Source organism: Narcine bancroftii, chromosome 7 (genome assembly GCF_036971445.1).
Source record: "Narcine bancroftii isolate sNarBan1 chromosome 7, sNarBan1.hap1, whole genome shotgun sequence".
Classification (NCBI taxonomy): Eukaryota; Metazoa; Chordata; class Chondrichthyes; order Torpediniformes; family Narcinidae; genus Narcine; species Narcine bancroftii.
Genome location: NC_091475.1, coordinates 78917222 through 78933348, shown reverse-complemented (window position 1 = coordinate 78933348; position 16127 = coordinate 78917222). Strand labels below are relative to the sequence as shown.

Here is a 16127-nt window from a genome sequence, read left to right as displayed (position 1 = left end):
AAGGAATGTATGAACAAGTGAAGAGGGAAATAAGGAGGGCCAAGAAGTTTTGAGATTGCTTTGGCAGACAGATGAGAATCCAAAAAGATGTATATTAACAACAAAGGGGTCATGAGGGAAAGAATAGGTCCCCTTACAGATCAGGATGGGGGTCTGTGTAAAGCAAAAGGAAATGGAAGATCTTAAACAAACATTTTGTGAATGCTTTTACTGTGGGACAGGAAAGTGGGAGTTGGAGGGGAGGGAGGTAACTGAAGATAGCCTTGGGTAGACATTCTCAATGGCCCTCCTGGGACCCTGGACCATAATCATAAAATATTTTTAATGTAGTCGGTAGGAGAGAAGTACTGAGGAAACTAACTAAACTTGACTGCTTCACAGGGAAGAGGGCCCATAAACTTTGAGCAGAGTCCTAAAGTGTTCAAATGGCTGACCTAGGGCATGTCTATGTCAGTTGTGAAGAGGTGTTACCAGACTTAGATCATATTAAGGTGGATAAACCTCCATGTCCAGACTGGTGCAGCCCATACCATTGTGGGAAGGCAGAAAGGAAATTGTTGGGGGTCTTGACAGACGTTTTTAACTCCCTGCTTATGACAGGAGAAATCCTGGAGGACTGGAGGATGCCAATTGTGATGTCATTATTAAAAAATCTGTAAAGATAATGATTGTAACTACGGGCTTGTTTGTCTGACATCAGTGGCAGGGAAACTGCCGGACAGGATTCTAAATCTATCAAAATTTGGTTGGGCAGGGGGAAATTAAGGGGAGCCAGCATGGGTTTGTGTTTGGGAAATCGCACCCCACAAACTTGATAGAATATTTTGAAAAGGTGACACACAAGATAGACAAGGGCAAGGCAATTGATATTATTTATATGGATTCTAGGGAAGTGTTAAAGGTCCCACGTTGTTGGTTAAATGGAAGGTAAGGCACATGGGATAGGAGGCAACTAGAAAATTAGATAAAATTCTGACTCAGAGATAGGGTCAGAGAGTGGTTGTAGAAGGCAGTTTTCCAGACTGAAGGACCATGACCAGTAGAGTGCCTCAGAATTTGGTGCTGGAACCATTACTTTTTGTAATATATCCCACCTTTTATCCGGGATCTTCGGGATTGGACACCTGCCGTTGTTTGGAATCTTCCAGATTTTGGAATCATTTTGATTTTGGTCCCTTTAAGCCCGCCTGCCTGCCTAAGTCACGCTGACGTCTCTCCCACCTGAGTCACACAGCCAACTCTCCCCTCCGTCACCCACCTGAGTCGCACTGCCATCTCTCTCCCACTCACCCTCCCAAGTTGCGTTGCCATCTCTCCTCAGACTCACCCGCCAGAATTACACTGCTGTCTCTCCCCTTCCTCGCCCATCCGAGATGCGCTGCTGTCTCTCCCCCCACTCGCCTGCCCGAATCACACTGCCGTCTCTGCCCCCTCGCCCACCCAATCGCACTGACGTCTCCCCCCTTGCCTGCCCAAGTCGTACTGCCTTCTCTCCCCTCCCTCACCCGTCTAAATTGTGTTGCCATCTCTCCCCCACTTGCCCGCCCAAGTTGCACTGCCGTCTCCCCTCTTGCTCGACCAAGTCACGCTGCCATCTCTCCCCTCCATTGCCATCCCGAGCTGCACTGCCATCTCCCCCCCACCCCCACCCAAATCATGCTGCCATCTCTCCTCCTCGCCCGCATCACACTGCCACCTCTCCCCCTACCCCACACGCCCACCCACCTGAGTCGCGCTGCCATCTCTCTCTCCCGCCCCCACCACTGCTGTACCAGCACCAGGGGAACGGCCCCCTTCTCGGTTCCCCTGCACTGGCGCTGGTACTAGTACAGTGGTTTCTGCTGTATGGGGAATTATGGGTAGCGACGATGGCTATTGAGCTGCCACTGCCAAGCTGACTGAAAGCGCCAAGATGCTGGACAGGCGTCAGTATACAACAATTCGGAGGCACTTATAAAGTAGTGGAACGACACGCGATATTCCAACGTGAGTTGAGTGAGGATCATGCTCAACTGGCAGGGTACTTATAAAGTACTGATACCATTAATTAGCAACGTGGAATGTGACGGGATACACACGAGTTGAGCAAGGGTCGTGTCGGGTCATGTTTGGCGCCAAACTCCATCTTTGAGGAGCAGATCTCATCTACTGAAAAAAGTGCTGGTTTTAGAATCCCGGATAAAAGGTTAGGCGCCTGTACAGTAAAACCCATTATCTGGAATTCAGGCACCAACAAACTCAAACGGGTGACAAAAAATAAATAAGAATAAAATAATAGGTTAAAAATACATAAGTTTAAAATTGTAAAAATGAATGTTCTCTGAAGTACCACGTTTAATTTTAATTTAGACAACTACAGCACGGTAACAGGCCATTTCGGTCCATGAGTTCATGCCGCCCAATTTACACCCGATTAACCTACACCCCTAGTACATTTCGAACGGTAGGAGAAAACCAGAGGCCCCAGGGAAAACCCACGCAGACATGGGGAGAGCGTACAAACTGCTTACAGACAGCGCGGGATTTGAACCCCTGTCCCAATTACTGGCGCTAACCGTTACACTAACCATGTCGCCCAATCTCAAAAGTTGTTACAGGCATTGACATATCCAATGACTTAAATTGGTCTGCTGCTATTTTTCGTATTAAATGAATAATGGCTGGCATACACTTAAGTTAGCTTCTTGTTGGCAATCTGCTCTTTACATTAGGAGATTGAGCATTAGAGTTTCGGTTCCACTGCGTCTTGGCATATACCGGTAATGATTATTCAATCCAACAGTACAAGATTGTTATGATTGCCCTATTCCAAATGATAATGTAAATATAAAAGACCTGGTGAAGATGGAAGCAAATATTCTGCCAGTGAGAGCCTTGGTCGTGCTTTGCTCACAGCAGCTGTTTGAATAAAGTTGTCTTTGAATAAATGGAATTGCCCAGGATGGATGATGCCACTCGTCATTGGGCTGACTCTTTTAAAATGTCTCCTTATCCCTGCTTAATAAGAGTTGCCCCAGTCAGAGGCTTTAGCTGTAAATGTGGGAGATGGGGTGGGGGGTGGGGATGCGGTTAACTATCTATAATGTTTATGTTTGTCTTTCGGGCGGTTCCATGGAGAGGGAGGAAACTGCAGATGCAGCAAAGGTTAAATGTTTTCAAAGAATGTTATTGAAAATAAAGTAAAATGTTTTAAAATTTATATATTCATGCAAGTGAAGTTTGTTCACTGTAAGTACAGGACAGTATTTTTGTCTTTTAAACTGTTTATTCTTAATCCAGGTGTATTAGTTAGGCATTGTGAGAGCAAGTCTCAAGCAACCAGAAAATTCACTTATCCAGCATCTACCAATCCCCATAGGTGCCAGATACCAGGGCTGACTCTATGAAGATGATTTGCACAAGGATGGTTGTGGCAAAATAAGTAAGTTTACTGATGACATGAAAAAACCAAACCAGGGCAGGACTTGCTCTATTAAGCGCAGTACCCCAGAGAGTGCTATGGTGCAGAGGGACCTAGGGAGGTATGTAGCTCTTTAAAGGTGGCAGCATAAGGAGACAAAGTAGTGAAGAGAGCGTTTGGGATACTTGCCTTTATCGGTCGGGGGATTGAGTACAACTGCTGGGAAGCCATGTTGAAGTTACACAAGATGCTGGTGAGGCCACACTTGGAATGTTGTATGCAGTTTTGGTCATCTAGCTATAGGAAGGATATTATAAAGTTGAAAAGGGTACAGAAGAGTTTCACACAGTTGTTGACAGGATTAGGGAAGTTGCGTTATTGTGGGAGACTGGAAATTTCCATCGAGCATAGGAAATCTTTAAAATCATGAGGGGTATCCATAAGGTAGATGGTGACAGTGTGTTTCCTACAGTATGAAAATCTACGACGTGAGGATGTGGCAGTGTGTCACTACTTACCTCACCGGAGCTTCGGAGACGCAGGTCTCCACTGGCCCAGGAGTTCCCCAGGGACTAATGATGCTAAGGCTTCTGGAAGCCGTGTCATTTAAAGGAGTCACATGATACAGGGAGCACATGAATCTCAGATATTTAAACCACTGTAAAAACACCATTAAACTGGTCAGCTCATCAGCTCCTAGCATCTCTTGTGTTCTTTGTTGCTTTTCCCCTCGCTGCAGAGGTGAAACACTACAAGGGCATAAATGTAAGGTGAGCAAGGTGGGATTTAGCAGGGCTGTGAAGGGACAGTTTTTTCACTCAGAGGGGAGTGGACACATGGAACAAGTTGCCAGACAAAGTGGTGGAGGCAGGTACATTAGCTTCCTTTAAGAAACACTTGGATAACTTTGTGATTCAAAGGGGATTGGGTCTAATGTGGACAAATGGGAGAAAAGACTTTATGACTTTATTATGACATAAATTCCTGGCCAGCATGGGTTTTCTCCAGGGGCTCTGGTTTCCTCCCACTGTTCAAACAATCTAGGAATGTAAGTTAATGGAGTGCACATTGGGCAGCATAGACTCATTTCCGTGCAAAGTACAAAGGGGTGGGATTTAGTGGCCATGTGGAAAGGAAGTTGCAGGGTGGAATTGGTTGTGAATTAACTATCCAGAGGTATCTGGTAATTCAGGAAGATATGCAGAAAGGTAAGAGAGATGGGGTAGTACATTTAATTATGGATGAGATTGGGTTGATAGTGAGAGATGATATCGGCTCTAAGGAGTAGAATATTTAATCCATCTGGATAGAGATTAGAAACAGTAAGGGTGAAAGGAAGAAAATCTTTGGTGGAAGTAGCCTCTGGGCCACCAAAATCACATTGCAGCCACACAGGCAATAAGTCAAGAAATAGCCAATACATCTCAGAATGGAACAGCAGTTGTCATAGGGGACTTAACTTGCACATTGATTGGACAAATTAAATCAGGTAAGGAAGTCTTAAGGTGATCACATTCTTTTTTGAACAGCATGCAACATGCTATTTTAGAACCATTGAATAATACAGCACAGAAACAGCCCCCTTGGCCCTTCTAGCCTGTGCTGAACCTTTTTTGCCTAGTACCAATGACCAGCACCCACTCCATAGCCCTCCATACCTCTCCCATCTATGCACCTGTCCAAATTCTTCATAAATCTTAAAATTGAGCCCTCAACCATTCTCTGTGTGAAAATGTTCACCCTCATTTTCCCCCTAAACTTTTCCCCTTTCACTCTTAACCCAAGTCCTCTGGTTTGTATCTCACCTACCCTCAGTGGAAAAAGGCTACCTACATTTACTCTGTCTATCCCCCTCATACTTTTAAATAGCTCTATCAAATCTCCCTTCAATTCTTTAATGCTGCAGGGAATAAAGTCCTAACCTGTTTAACCTTTCCGTGAACTCAGTTCTTGAAATCTAGTAAATCTTCTCTGCACTCTTCATATGTTATTAATATCTTTCCTGCAGTTAGGTGACCAAAACTCCACACAATACTCCATATTTGGCCTCACCAATGACTTATACAACTTTACCATAACATCCCAATTACTATACTCAGTACTTTGATTCATGAAGGCAATATGCCAAAACCTCTCTTTACAAACCTATCCACCTGTGACGCTACTTTCAGGGAATTGTGTATCTGTATTCCCATATCCTTCTGTTCTACCCCACTCCTCAGTGCCCTACCATTTACCAATATGTCCTTTTTTGGTCTGTCCTTCCAAAATGCAACACCTCACACATGTATCCACTAATTGCATTATGATCACTGGACCCAAAATGATCCCCTACACATACTTCTATCACCTAATCTGTCTTGTTCCCTAATAGGAGGTGTAATATTGCACTCTCTCTAGTTAGTCTGCTGTTTTTCAGCCCATATTTTCTCCTGGTCCAGATCCCTCTGCAAGCTTTGAAAACCTTCTTCGCTGCCTCCAGTGCCTCCAATCTTAGGGTCATCTGCAAACTTGCTGATCCAATTTACCACATTATCAACCAGATCATTGAGATAGACAACAAGGAACAATGGTCCCAGCACCAATCCCTGAGACACACCACTAGTCACAGGCCTCCAGTCTGAGAAGTAATCATCCACCACTGGCTTTTCCCGACCAGTCAGTGTCGAATCCAGTTCACTACTTCACAATGAATACCTAGCGTCAGAACCTTCCTGACTAACCTATCATACGGGACCTTGTCAATGGCTTTACTAAAGTCCATGTAGACAACATCTACAGCCTTTCCTTCGTCAACTTTCCTGGTAACCTCCTCAAAAGATTCTTTAAGTTTGGCTAATCACAACTTACCACGCACAAAGCCACACTGACCATCCCTAATCAGTTTCTGGCTATCCAAATAATTGTATATCCAATCTCTTACAGTACTTTCCAATAATTTACCTACTACTGATGCCAAGCTTTCTGGCCCATAATTTCCAGGGTTACATTTTGAGTCTTTTTAAAAAACAGAACAACATGAACTACCCTCCAGGGCCTGGGGATTTATCCACCCTTATTTGCTTTACGACCAACACTTCCTCCTCTTTAATATGTATAGGTTCCATGACCTCACTCTTTGTTTTCCTTACTTCCCTAAATTCTGTGCCTATTTCCTGAGTGAATACTGATGAAGAAAAAAGCATTTAAGATCTCTCCTATCTCTTTTGGCCCAACAAAGTTGACCACTCTGATCTTCAAGGGGACTAATTTTATCCCTTACTATCTATCCTTTTGGTCTTAATATACCTGTAGAAGCCCTTAGGATTTTCCTTCACATTGTCTGCCAAAGCAACCTCATGTTTTCTTTTATCATTTTTTATACTCCTCAAGTACTTAATTTGTTCCATGTTGCCTGTAGCTGCTATATTCCTCATTCTTCTTCCGAGCCAGATCCCCAATGTCCCTCAAAAACCAAGGTTCCCTACATACAAACTCTGTACTCTCAAAATTTCACCTTTGATGGTCCTCAACTTGCCTCACACATCCTTACCCAAAAATAATGTCCCAATCCACACATTCTAGATCCTTTCTCATTTCCTCAAAATTGGCCTTTCTCCAATTTAAAATCTCAACCTGGGGTGCAGACCATAATTAACTTGAAACTAATTGCATTATGATTACTGGACCCAAAATGATCCCCTACACATACTTCTATCACCTAACCTGCCTTGTTCCCTAATAGGAGATCTAGCATTGCACTCTCTCTAGTTAGTACCTCTTTATATTGATTTAGAAAACTTTCCTGAATACATCTGACAAATACCAAGCCATCCAGCCCTTTTACAGTATGGGAGTCCCAGTTAATATGTGGAAAATTAAAATATCCTACTATCACAACCTTATGTTTCCTGAAGCTGTCTGCTATCTCTCTACAGATTTGCTCCTCCAATTCTTGTTGACTATTGGGCAGTCTATAATACAATCTAATGAATGTGGTCATAACTTTCCCGTTCCTCACTCAAATACCCTCAGTTAACGAGTCCTCTGGTCTGTGTTGCCTGAGCACAGCTGTGATATTTTCCCTGATAAGCAATGTCATTCCTCCCCCTCACACTATCACATGCAACACAACAGAATCCCAAAACATTGAGCTGCCAGTCCTGCCCCTCCTACAACAAAGTTTCACTAGTGGCTACAATGTTATAATTCCACGTGCCAATCCACACTCTAAGCTCATCTTCCTTTCCGACAATAATCTGTGAATTAAAATAGATGCACCAGAGAACGTTTCCACCTTTAAGTTTGTATTTGATTTGTATAATCAAGGTGGTTTTAGTTTTTAGTTTCAGTTTTTATTTCATATATATATAGTTTCAACGTATTTCAACACATTCCACAATGTAACGGTATAGTATTTTCAAATGTTTGATCTTATATGTTGATTAAATAAAATATTAAAAAAAGGATATTAGTCCCCTTCCAGTTCAAATATAAACTGTCCTGTTGGAACAGGTCCCACCTTCCCTCAAAGAGAGCCCAATGATCCGGAAGCCTGAAACTCTCCCTCCTACACTATGTCTTTAGCCACGTTATTTCTAACCTCATTAGCATTTGGCATGGGTAGCAATCCTGAGATCACAACCCTGGAAATCCTGATCTTCAACCTGGAGCCTAATTCCCTGAACTCTCCTTGCAAGACCTCCTCACCCTTCCTACCCACTTATTATTCCCTACCAGGACCACGAGACCTGGCTGCTCACCCTCCTTCTTGAGAATGCCGTGAACTTGATCTGAGATATCTCAGACCCTGGCACCAGGGAGGCAACATACCATCCAGGATACTCAAACGCTTCCACAGAACCTCTATCTATCCCCCTGACTATGGAATCCCCTAGCACTATGGCTCGCCTCTTCTCCTCCCTTCCCTTCTTAACCACAGGACCAGACTCCGTGCCAGAGACCTGCTCACCATGGCTTGTCCCTGGTAGACCATCTCTCCCCCACCCTCCCAACAGTATTCAAAATGGTATTGAGAGGAAAAGCCATAGGGGTGTCCTGCACTGCCTGCCTGTTCCCTTTGATTCTTCTGTCTGTCACCCATCATACCTAGGAGGCAGGAGGATAGTGTCCCTGTAACTCCTGTCTATCACCCCCACTGCCCCACCGAATGATCTAGAGCAGGGGTGTCAAAGTCAAATTCACGGAGGGCCAAAATTAAAAACTTGGACTAAGTCGAGGGCCGAACTAAATATTTATTGAAAATTTTCAACAACATCTGCATGTTTTCTCTTCTTTCAACATATGTAATGTTAAACTTTTTCTTATTAAAATAAATGTTTAATAATAGTTTTGGATAAACTCTTTCCAGAAGCATTAACAAATGAGAAATAAAATATTCAATAAATAATATTTCTCTATAGAGGATTTGTCAAATGTTGCTAGTGTGCTGTCGAATAGTAAAATCTGAGGGCTATTGAGAATGTGGGAGAATAACATGATTCCTGAAACAATCATATGGGTGACTGATTGTGGGCATGAACTCTAGCAGGGTTATTTGAAATGCTCTTTTTCCATTGGTACAGATATCCTTTGATTTACACACTTTTCAAGTTTTATGCCTAATGAGCTTATATCCAGGTGCAGGACCATTTTTAACCAGGAATATATTTATCACTGTGACATGAAACTATTGGAAGATCGTTTTATCCTGAGATTAAAGTTCATAATACTTACTCAGGCCTGTGTGCGGGAGGGCGGGGTTTGCGGGCGATCGGGTTGGACGACAGTGCGGGGGCATCGGCTCTCGCTGCAGGGCGGCATCTCGGCGGATCAGCGGCCCCGTCACCGTGAGTCGCGGATCGGCCTGCAGCAGGGAGGGGGAGTGGGCAACGGTCCTGGCAAGGTCAGGCCCGAGGGGCCTCCGGTTCCGGGCGCTGGGAAGCGGCCTTGGCTTCCCCTGACACCGGCCAGGCCCAAAACCAGAGTCCACGGTGAGACCCTGCAACGTAAATAGAGGAGGTGGGGGCGATTAGCAGGCTGACGCCAATGCATTCTGGGATTTGTTGTATTACTGTGCATGGGCGGCCAGCGGGCCACCTCTAATATATTTTTGAAATGATCTTTCGGGCCAAATATAATTATATCGCGGGCCAAATTTGGCCCACGGGCCAGAGTTTGACATGTGTGATCTAGACTTTAAGCAATGCCACCTCCAATTCCTTAACTCGGCTTGTCAGGAGCTGTAGCTGAAGTCTCATCAGGGATACTGCTAGTTTCCCTGACAACCCTCATTCTGAAAGAGGAACATTTCCACTATTTATGACTAGAGATCTGGTTACTGTTAAGATCTGGTTCTGTGCAACAAGTCAGATAAAATTAATGGTCCTGTACTTAGGATGCCTCTCAGAAAGAGCGATCACAGTACGATTGAAATTCTCAAAACAGATGGAGTGTAAAGAAGTAGAATCATAAACCAGCGCCTTATGCCAAGGATATCACAATAGGATGAAGGTGGAGCTGGCTATTGCAGACTGGGAACACAAGCTCTAAAGTGAACATAAAAAATAAGTGCACAGGTAGGTCATAAGGCCTATCAAAATGTATCCTTCAACCACTGACACTAAAATAGGTAAGCCAGTCATCATTTCATTTCAGGTTTTGGGATCTTCACTGTCAATCTCTGTTCAGTATCTTCGTTTCCTTCAACATCTGCATCAGTGGTTCTCAAGTTTTTTCTTTCCACTCACACATCACTTTAAGTAATCCCTATGCCAAGGGATTGCTTAAGATGATATGTGAATGGGAAGGAAATGTTGAGAATCACTGCTCGAGACCCAATTATTATTGAAACATTTTGCTTTAGAAAAATTGTCATTGGCCCATTTTCTTTGGAGTTATGAAACTGTGCACATAACGAGTCAATTAGGTAAGATTAAAACAGTAGTTTTCAAACTTTTTCAACATATACAATACAATAAAACCATTAAACAATGTCATCACACAATGAAAAATAAACCAGAAAAATGTGTCATCTACTTTTACACACTGGATCAAGTGGTTTTGTCTTATCATTTTAGGGGGTGGAGGTCCAAGGCAAGCTCATTCTGTTATGTTCCATGTATGGTTCCCAAATTTGTTCAAATAATGTGACTTTATTTTTTAAATTATATGTTATTTTTCCAATGGAATACATTTATTCATTTCCATGTACCTTTGCTGTATTCTCAGGCTCTCTTCCATTTTCCATATCCCCTTACTAATCACAGAGGACCTATGACATAGGGATGACTTAAAGTGGTATGTGAGTGGAAAGAAAAAGGTTGAGAGCACTGGTCTGCATCAAAAGTGCTTCGTTGGTTGTAAAGTGCAATGGGATTTTTTTTGGGTTGTGAAATAATCTGGAAAAATACAAGCTTGAAGCAGTTGAACATTAGCCAAGTCAGAGTGCATGCATCTGAAAGACCTGCCTATTAACTATTTATCCCAGCTTTTAGTAACTAAACAAATCAAAAGCACACCTTCTTGTGCGGTCAACATGTGGTGTGACGTCAGTAGGTCAAAAGCTTCGAAGCAACACACGTCAAGTTTCAGGGCCTCTCGGTAACTATTAGTGGCCAGGGGTCGATTATCCATGGCATCATAGATCTTCCCTCGCAAAAGGCAGATTGAGCTTTTAATCTATTGAGAAACATACAAGCAGATTAAAAAGTAATCAATATTATTCAGTGAGAAGTGTCCACACATGCACTTTACACTATCGTAGCTTTACTCAAGAACCCAAATCACAAAGGTCACAGACTTATCTTATGTTGTAATTGTTTAACCTAAACACCGACACGAGTTTCAAAATATCTCTCTCTACATATAGGAAAGCAGAAGTCAATCAACCGTTGAATCAAACTAGTTTATGACTGATTATTATGTCAACTTCATTATCTTATCATTGCCTCAAAACATTAATCAAAACCTTGAAGATCCAATCATCACCTGCATCCATTACTAACGATTAATCTTCTTGATTTCATCCTGTGAAAAATGTTCCTCATTTCCCCAAGTGGTGGAGACTCACACTCACTTATTACCAGATTAAACTAGGGTGCTTGTAACATTGTAAGGGAACAGTGAGACCCGTTATCCGGAATTCAAGCAACTGGCTGCCTTAAATAGCCACCAAAAAAAATGTGAGGAAATAAATAAAAAATAAAATAAATAAGAACAAAATTATATGTAAAAAAATACAGGAGTTTAAAATTGGTGCGTCTCGCCATTGATTCGCCAATCCACCACTCGCATGCCAGGCGGCACCTGCAACCAGTTCCCACCTTGTGACAGGGATTCTGTTTCACAGGAAATTACTTTGGACAAATTTCCCCCCTAAACATCACCAGGCCAGGTAGGCGTTAACGTGCAGTGTTTATTGTATTTTTCAAATATTTTTTTATTTTTCACATTGTGAACCAATCAACCAAAATACATGCAAACATTTCTCATTAAATATACACAGTGGCATTTTCTCCCTTTTTTCCCGCCTACCCTCCCTCCCCACTTCCCACCCCCCTCCAAAACCAATAAATATTCAACATATACAATACAATAAAACCATTAAACAATGTCGTCACACAATGAAAAATAAACCAGAAAAATGTGTCATCTACTTTTACACACTGGATCAAGTGGTTTTGTCTTATCATTTTAGGGGGAGGAGGTCCAAGGCAAGCTCATTCTGTTATGTTCCATGTATGGTTCCCAAATTTGTTCAAATAATGTGACTTTATTTTTTAAATTATATGTTATTTTTTCCAATGGAATACATTTATTCATTTCCATGTACCTTTGCTGTATTCTCAGGCTCTCTTCCATTTTCCAAGTTGGCATTATACATTTTTTTGCTACTGCTAAGGCTATCATAATAAATCTTTTTTGTGCTTCATCCAGTTTGAGGCCTAATTCTTTACTTCTTATATTACTTAGAAGAAAGATTTCTGGATTTTTTGGTATGTCATTTTTTGTGATTTTATTTAATATCTGATTTAGATCTTCCCAAAACATTTTCAATTTTTTACATGCCCCAATTGCATGTACTGTTGTTCCCATTTTCTTCTTAAAGCAAAAACATCCATCTGATAATGTTGGATCCCATTCTTTTAACTTTTGAGGCGTGATATATAACCTGTGTAACCAATTATACTGTATCATGCGTAACCTTGTGTTTATTATATTCTTTAAAGTTCCAGAACATAACTTTTCCCATGTTTCATTTTTTATGTTTAAATCCTTTTCCCACTTTTGTTTGGGTTTATAGCTTATTTCATCATTTTCCTTCTCTTGCAGCTTAATGTGCATGTTCGTTATAAATCTTTTAATTATCATTGTATTTGTAATCACGTATTCAAAGCTGCTTCCTTCAGATAATCTCAGTCTGTTTCCCAATTTATCCTTTAAATAAGCTTTCAATTGATGATATGCAAACATTGTACCAAGAGTATTTCCATATTTGTACTTCAACTGTTCAAATGTTAATAAATTATTTCCCAAAGAAGTTTTCTATTCTTTTGATTCCTTTTCTCTCCCATTCTCTAAAGGAAAGGTTATCTATTGTAAAAGGGATTAGTGGGTTTTGTGTCAGTAACAATTTTGGTATTTGGTAATTTGTTTTTTTCCCACTCTAAGTGGATCTTCTTCCATATATTAAGTAAATGATGCAATACTGGTGAGCTTTTATGTTGCACCAGCTTTTCATCCCACTTATAAAGTATTTTTTTCCAGTACCTTTTCGCTTATTTTATCTAGTTCGATCTTAGTCCAACCTGGCTTTTCCCTTGTCTGGTAAAAATCTGATAAATACCTCAATTGAGCGGCTCTATAATCATTTCTAAAATTTGGTAACTGTAAACCACCTTGATTATACCTCTCTGTTAATGTATCTAACGCTATCCTCGGTTTCTCCCTTTCCACAAGAATTTAGTTCATTAAAGAATTTCTCTGTTAAGGGATTTGGCAACGAATGAAATAATCATTGTATCCTTGGGAAGACATTCATTTTAATGCAATTTACCCTCCATATCAACGTTAGCGGTAATTCTTTCCAATGTTCTAAGTCTTTCTGCAATTTCTTTATTGGTGACTGATAATTTAGTTTGTACAGGTGGCTTAAGTTATTATCTAACCTAATGCCCAGGTATCGGATTGCTTATGTTTGCCATTTAAATGGTGATTCTTATTTAAATTCTGTACAATCCGCGTTACTCATTGGCATCACTTCACTTTTATTTGCGTTGATCTTGTACCCCGATATTTCTCCATATTCCTTCAATTTCTTATGTAATTCTTTTACTGATACCTCTGGTTCTGTTAGGTATACTATGATATCATCTGCAAATAAACTGATTTTATACTCCTTCTCCTCTATTTTTATCGCTTTTATTTTATTTTCTGTTCTTATCAGTTTCTGCCAATGGTTCTATTGCTAAAGCGAACAACAAAGGGGATAATGGACATCCCTGTCTAGTTGATCTACTTAATTTAAATTGGTTCGATACATATCCATTTACTGTTACCAATGTCCATTATATAATGCTTTAATCCAATTAATATATTTTTCTGGTAGATTAAACCTCCGTAATACTTTAAATAAATAATTCCATTCTAATCTGTCAAAGGCTTTTTCTGTGTCTAAAGCAACAGCCACTGTTGGCTTCTTATTTTCTTGAACTGCTTGAATTAGATTAACAAGTTTACAGACAATATCCGCTGTTTGTCTTTTCTTAATAAATCCAGTTTGATCTTGTTTTACTATTTTTGGGACACAATCGACCAATCTGTAAGATAATAATTTTGCTATTATCTTATAATCTGAATTAAGTAGAGATATTGGTCTATATGATGCTGATGTTAATGGATCCTTCCCTGTCTTTGGTATTACTGTAGTTATTGCTGTCTTGCATGAATCTGGCAAGTTTTGTGTTTCTTCTACCAAGTTCATTACTTCCAGAAGAGAAGGAATTAATAACTCTAAATGTTTTATAGAAATCTATTGGGAATCCATCCTCTCCAGGCTTTTTATTGTTCGGCAGCTTTTTAAATATATCCTGTACTTCCTATATTTCAAATGGTTTTATTAGTTTGTTTTGTTCCTCTTCTTGCAATTTTGGCAGTTCAATTTTAGCTAAAAACTCTTCTATTTTATCTTTCTCCTCTTTCTCAGTTTGGTACAACTGTTCATAAAATTCCTTAAAGTTCTCATTAATCTCTATTGGGTTATATGTAATTTGTTTGTCCTTTTTCCTTGATGCCAATACAGTTCTTTTAGCTTGTTCTGTTTTAAGTTGCCAGGCTAATATTTTATGTGCTTTTTCTCCCAGTTCATATGTTCTTCTCCACCTTGTACGTTTGTAATGTTTTGTATTTTATTTTTTTGTCCGCCAATTCTCTCCTTTTCATTATATCATCCCTTTTTACTAATTCCTTTTCTGTTCTTACTATCTCCCTTTCCAACTGCTCTATTTCCCGATTTTAGTTCTTTTTCATCTTAGTTACATAACTTATTATCTGCCCTCTAATGAAGGCTTTCATTGCATCCCATAATATAAATTTGTCTTTCACTGATTCCATATTTATTTCAAAATATGTTTTAATTTGGCGTTCAATAAACTCTCTAAATTCCTGCCTTTTAAGTAGCATGGAGTTTAACCTCCATCTATATGTTCTTGGTGGGATGTCCTCCAGTTCTATTGCTAATAACAGGGGTGAATGATCAGATAGTAATCTAGTTTTATATTCAGTTTTCCTAACTCTCCCTTGAATATGGGCGGACAACAAAAACATATCAATCCTTGAGTATGCTTTATGCCTACTTAAATAATATGAGTATTCCTTCTCTCTTGGGTGCTGCCTCCTCCATATATCCATAAGTTTCATTTCCTGCATCGATTTAACCATAAATTTGGCCACTTTATTCTTTTTACTCGCCTTTTGTCCAGTTTTATCCAACATTGGATCCAAATTAAGGATAAAATCCCCTCCTATCTATATATTTCCTTGTGTATCTACAATCTTCAAAAAAATATCCTGCATAAATTTTTGATCCTCCTCATTAGGTGCATATATATTGAGCAAATTCCAAAATTCTGAATAAATCTGACACTTTATCATTACATACCTCCCTGCTGGATCTATTATTTCCTCCATTTTGATTGGTATATTTTTATTAATTAATATAGCTACACCTCTAGCTTGTGAATTATATGACACTGCCACTACGTGTCCTACCCAGTCTCTCTTTAATTTGTTATGTTCCACTTCTGCAGTTAGATGCGTTTCCTGCACAAATGCTATATCTATTTTTTTCATTTTTCAGTAAATTTAATCGCCTCTTCCTTTTAATTTGGTTATGTATTCCATTAATGTTTATAGTCATATAGTTCAATGTGGCCATTCATATCCTGTTTACACCTCATTTCTGCTTCCTCATCACCATCATCCCCCTTTTCCCCATTTTTATCTCTCTGTTTTCACTTTTTAAACTCAATGTATGACAACACATTTAAAACATAAAATACTCCAACAACTCCCACATCCAATATTACCTTAACCCCAAATACCACCCCCCCCCCACTCTGAGTTCCCCCTTATCCCTTGCCGGGCAACCACAACTCCCCTTTCCATTTGGATTGTGATCCTGCTCGCAAGCGTCAACTGATTTCGCAGTGACGGTTATTCTCTCGCCCCCCCCGCCCGAGAAAACACT

General features: G+C 40.4%; 1 protein-coding gene across 1 annotated transcript in view; it reads right to left on the bottom strand.

Moving 5' to 3' along the window:
- The window catches only part of cdc16 (cell division cycle 16 homolog (S. cerevisiae)), a 124538-nt gene that overhangs the window by 55722 nt on the left and 52689 nt on the right, over positions 1-16127 (bottom strand). The window contains exon 6 of the mRNA XM_069890443.1: positions 10900-11059. Coding sequence (XP_069746544.1) covers positions 10900-11059 — 160 coding nt within the window. The remainder of the gene's footprint in view (positions 1-10899; positions 11060-16127) is intronic.